General features: G+C 33.0%; 1 protein-coding gene across 1 annotated transcript; it reads left to right on the plus strand.

Annotated features, from left to right (window-relative positions):
- Positions 1-2,221: 2,221 nt before the first annotated feature.
- LOC126693524 (UPF0481 protein At3g47200-like) lies at positions 2,222-4,357 on the plus strand. Its single transcript, XM_050389503.1, has one exon. It carries the CDS (start codon positions 2,318-2,320, stop codon positions 3,878-3,880), a length of 1,563 nt encoding a protein of 520 aa, XP_050245460.1. The 5' UTR covers positions 2,222-2,317; the 3' UTR covers positions 3,881-4,357.
- The last annotated feature ends 978 nt before the right edge of the window (positions 4,358-5,335 follow it).

Consider the following 5,335-nt stretch of genomic DNA (forward strand, 5'->3'; position numbering starts at 1 on the left):
TATATACTGGGAGAAGTAGATTAGAAATCCTAATCCTAAATGGGCTTGAACTGCTGTTTGGGCTTAATTAAAATTCTGCAGATATGACTTTCGATCGGTCGAGCCTGTCTTTCGATCGATCGAACTAGACAGATTATGAAATCTTCTTCCTGTAGCTTGTATGTTCTTGAATCTTGACTTGAATCACCTTGAGCATTGTCTAATAAAACCTATAGACTCTAAGATCTATATCTAGACAAGTTTGTGTTCACGATTTGCCAATTGTTCTAAACATTTAGAACCTAACAGAATGCGTTGCAACTTCATTTGACAGTTATATTGTCAAGGGAATTCTCCAATTAAAACCTAATATATACAAGAGTTGAGCTAAGAATTTTTGTTTGGATGATGACATTTTTTTCTTTTTCTTTTTTTGTTAATACAAGATAAAAGTTTTACTCTAACTTAATCTAAGTGTATATGTGTGTGAAACTCCCTCCTAAAAACTTGAACTCCGGCTCTTACCCCTCACACCTCACAAGCACTTATACTTGTAAAGTAACCATCTTACCAAGGATATGCAGTGGTGATGATGACCTAGTTATATAGAGTAAGTCATAATTATAAATACATTAAATACAAAATTAACAACTTTGACATATATATAATTAACATTTAAAAAAAAGAAGAATAAGAGAACTTATTATTTTTAAAAAGTATGAGCTAGTATACAAAAAGTTGTCTAGTTCCATACATAGATATGTACAAAAATATTAAGAAATTATCAAAGTTAATCTAAATAGTATCTTTCTTGGAATAAAATTCATCTATTATCATGCATTTCCAAAGTAAAATTCTTTTAAAAATCATTGTTAATATAAATAATGAAATTGTCTCTCAACGTATGGAAAAAATTACAGTATAACCAATGAAATTTTTAAAAACCACAAATAACCAATGAAATTAGCAATTGTAAGAACAAGAAAAATATAATTTGTCTCTATAATTTCTAAGCCAATCACTCACTTAAGAGAGTCATTTAACTAACCCTTCAAATTCAAATCCACCCCCCCCCCCCCCCTTCTTTTTCCCCAAGAGCTTTATAGCAAGGATAGAGACCATTTTCTAGTTCTGCCTGTGTGTTAAAATTTTTAAGTGGCCTGAATTGGAATCAAAAGGATATGGTGCACCTTAATTATTTGCATAGCGTGGGATTATCTCCGACATAAGTAAGACATAACAGACGCTTCCTGATCTTGTATGGGGAATATTGGTACCGTGACCACAGATATGTCTTACACTAGCCGACATTATATCCCACATAACACACACATTAATGATTTATTCATTAACATCGTACACTTTTCTTTTCTTTTCAAAATTTTTTTTTTTTAACATATCTTGTAGATTTTATTCCAAGCTCGATATGTTTAGTGATTGTAAGGTACACTAGCTAGGTAAATAAAGAAGGAAGGAACAAGCCTTTTCCCTGTATCATTCAACACATATGCATTGTCTTTTCATGGAAAAGATGATCCCGAACTTGCAATTGGTATATTAGTAAATATATAGAATTACAAAAGCAATAACTTCCCACATACGCATGTTCAATATCAATCTTCCACGATGGATAAAGACATAAAGAGAGTAATATTAATCTTTTATTCAGAAAAGTGTATTATGTTAATGAAAGCGACAAGTAAGTTTCAATATATTTTTTGACAAAGTTTAGTTATAAAATTAGTTGTAGTCTAAGGTTATAATCTTACTCAATAAAATAAAAAAAATTATTATATATTTTAAAAATCTAACTATTAAATTGCATGTTTTTTACGTTCTTAATATATATGTCAAATTTTATATCAATTGGATATTATTTACTATATAATCTATAAACTTATATTTTATGCATAATTTTAAATTACAAAAACTTGAAATTTAAACAATTTATTGATGACATAACTATTGATTTTTAATTTTCTAAAAATTTTGAAGTATGAAGGATATAAGAAAAAAATATAATCTAATAGTGGATTTGTCAAAACTCACTTCCAATAAAAAGATATTAAATAAGGTTATAAACTTGTAGCCTAAGGCCCCAACCAATTTTGTAATTAAATTTTGTCCTTTATTTTTTATTTTTTACACATATCTTGTAGATTTCATTCCTAGCTTGTTATGGTTATTCATCATTATGGTATATTTGCTTTATGAAAGTTTCTATATTCAAATAAGAGCAACAGTCGTAAATTTCTGAAGCTAAAGTTTCCCCGTCGTAAATACAAGGTAGGAAAGCAAACTTACAATATTCAATTGCCTTCTTTGCTGCAAACTTGCCATGGCCGGAATTTCCAGAAGAGACGCCGGTGAAACAAGCAGCCGCATCACTGGTGCCCATACGAACATCTTTTTAAGCGAAGCTACTACCCTGGAGGAAAAGATTAAAACAGTAATGGAGGCAAAAAAAATTGTGACACCATCCCCTACACCAAAGATACAAAAGGTTATATTCTTGCTGCGAGATAACAAGGATTTCCAGAAGCACTATGAGCCAAGAGCAGTATCACTCGGTCCTATCCATCACCGTAATAAGAAGTACAAGCTAGGAGAGAAGTACAAGCTTGCATTGACATACGAGTTCGTTAACGGTAGCGAAGAGAAGATAAGTGAATTTTACAACAAAATTGAAGAGAATATCAATCAACTGAAGAAGTGCTTCGAGGAGGAAGTGATCGAAGACTATGATGATGAAGATCTCATTTGGTTGTTGTTGGTGGACGGCTGCGCAACACTACAATACATATACTGCGCAGCTAACAAGAAGTTCAATGATTTGAAGATAAAAACCGACAGTGTAGCCTTTACACAACAGGATTTGTTTTTGCTAGAGAACCAGCTTCCCTACTGTTTGCTCAAATGGTTGATGAACTGGAGTGGGAATGAATTCGTGTTGAAGAAATCGATTGAAACTTATATTGATGGGCACGTTAAGGTACCACAACCGGAGGATCAGCCACTAATTCTCAGCTGCGCGTGGCTGAGTTCGTTATCATGGAATTGGTCGCAAGAATCAGAAAATGAGAAAAAACAAAGAGGCCAGTCATCAAATTGCTGCGCATGCTTAAAAGGAAAGGGGCAACAATTTTCAGAAACTGAGAAAGAAGAAAGCGATCAGTGGCCAATATCAGTGGATGAACATGAAGATCCCATCCATCTCCTCGATCTTCTGAGGACACGTCTCTTGCATAAGCATCGACAAATCAAGCCAAAGAAACCGAATGGCGAAATGGAAACTTGGCAATCCTATCGCAATGTGCAGGAGCTTCGAGCAGCAGGTATTCATGTGGAACGCAGTAAAAAGAAAAGTAGTTGCTTGAGTGACATATCTTTTACTACACTCCGTTTTTTGGGTTTGGGGTACCTTTGGCTTCCTCCATTAGTTGTGGATGACTCAACAAGGCCTAAGTTCTTGAACTTGATAGCCTACGAAATGTGTATGGATTTCGAAAATGATTTTGGGGTCACCTCTTACATATCCTTTCTCGATTCACTGATCGATGAACCCAACGATGTTAAGATGCTAAGGAAAGCAGGGATACTCCACAACTTCCTTGGCAGCGACGAAGAAGTGACTCAGCTCTTCAATGAGATTGGCACTGACTTGGTGCCTAACAATGAAATATACAGCGATGTCAGATCAAAAATTCAGAAGCACTACAGGAACAAGTGGATGACCTGGATCGCTCAATTCTATCATGACCATTTCAGCAGCCCCTGGACTTTCATTGCTTTTGTTGGCGCATTGTTGGCACTCGTACTAATCGTCATTCAGACTAAGTATGCTGTCAATCCTTCCCCTGGACCCTGCGATAACTTCTGCAAGAATTCCACACTAACCTAAATATGCATAAGGTAACTTGGGTGGTGTTTGGAAACTATATCTTCAAGTCATGATTTATATGCAGTCTAAGCGTGTGAGAGTATCTATAATAGAGTGTGTTAACTAGTTTTTACCCAACTTTATTAGATCATATACATGGTTTCTATGCTTTCCGCTTCGAAGGCCTTCAAAATTTTATTAATATTGTTAGTACCATACACTTTCACAAAAAGAAAATCACAACTTGCCATATAGGATGGTTGTGGCAATGTATGCATGAAAGTGCGGTACTAACATTATTGGAATTTTATTTCACATGGATCATTCCTCTTCAAAGGCCACCTCATTTCATTATTTTCTTTACCTTGGTTCAGTGTGATTGTGCTTTCTAATTTGATGTAATGTGTGAGGATAGGAAAATAATTGCGAAAGTATGTGCGTGATTTGTGTTCATCATATGTAATCAACTTTAAAGATGAATGTATACTAGATCCAATATGTCCTCTTTTCTACAACAATATTACTACAGTGCAAGCCAGTTGCATTGGCCATTGTCAATTGAATCAACTTTATGCCATATTCTTGTCATTGCACAAAAGTCATGGCAGTTTGAGTAATGAGGGAGGACTATCTTCACTTCTGTTTCCCAATAATATACTCCATAAGCTCAACGACTTTTTTATTTTTTTCATAAGTGAATGAAGGAAATGGATAGAAAAAACTTATTACTTAAAAGATATGTTGAATTATTTCAAATAAAAATTCAAATAGAAATAAAGTATATATGAATTCTTATGATACGGCTAGCAAATAACATAAAACAAGTAAACCACTTATCCATGTTGACATTCCAAGCCCAAGGGCTTAATGTGATTTCATGCCATCATTTCAAGAGTTGGCCTAATACAATTTTTGTAAGAAATTCGTTGGAAAAAGAAAAGTTCATAATTAATTGTTGTTTGCAGTTGGTGATTTTGTTGCATAGAGTCGAATTTCTTGTAACTCAACGGCTAACCCTTTTAAAGTAGGGCAATTATCACATTAAAAAAAGCATTTTTTACACGTTCTAAAGTTAAATTATGTTTTCTAATTATTGTTTTGTACTCAATTTCTTTGATACAATTTCGATTTACTAAATGTATAATTATGTATGTGCCTTTAAGATTACACTTTTTCAAATTACAATTTTTTTAAGCCTCGCCTATTTTTTTTTTTTTTTTTTTCCCAAGCACAACAGTTTCAAATATTGTTTTTTCAAGACACTTAAAAATATGCACTTTTCAAATTAAAATAGATTTTTCCAAAGAAAATTTCCATTTTTTATTTTGGATTTGGAGAATTAGAAATAATACTATATATTTTTTAGAAGAAAATAACAGTTGCATTTTTTTGGTTAGGAATTAGATATCTCTATTGTATTTCTCTTTTATGAATACAATTCCCCTGTAGTTTTTATTATTTTTATATATTTGTTAT

The sequence above is a fragment of the Quercus robur genome, chromosome 7 (genome assembly GCF_932294415.1).
Source record: "Quercus robur chromosome 7, dhQueRobu3.1, whole genome shotgun sequence".
NCBI lineage: Eukaryota > Viridiplantae > Streptophyta > Magnoliopsida > Fagales > Fagaceae > Quercus > Quercus robur.

Excerpts from the sequence above, each read along its gene's own strand:
- LOC126693524 (XM_050389503.1), top strand. The coding sequence starts at position 2,318 with ATGGCCGGAATTTCCAGAAGAGACGCCGGTGAAACAAGCAGCCGCATC.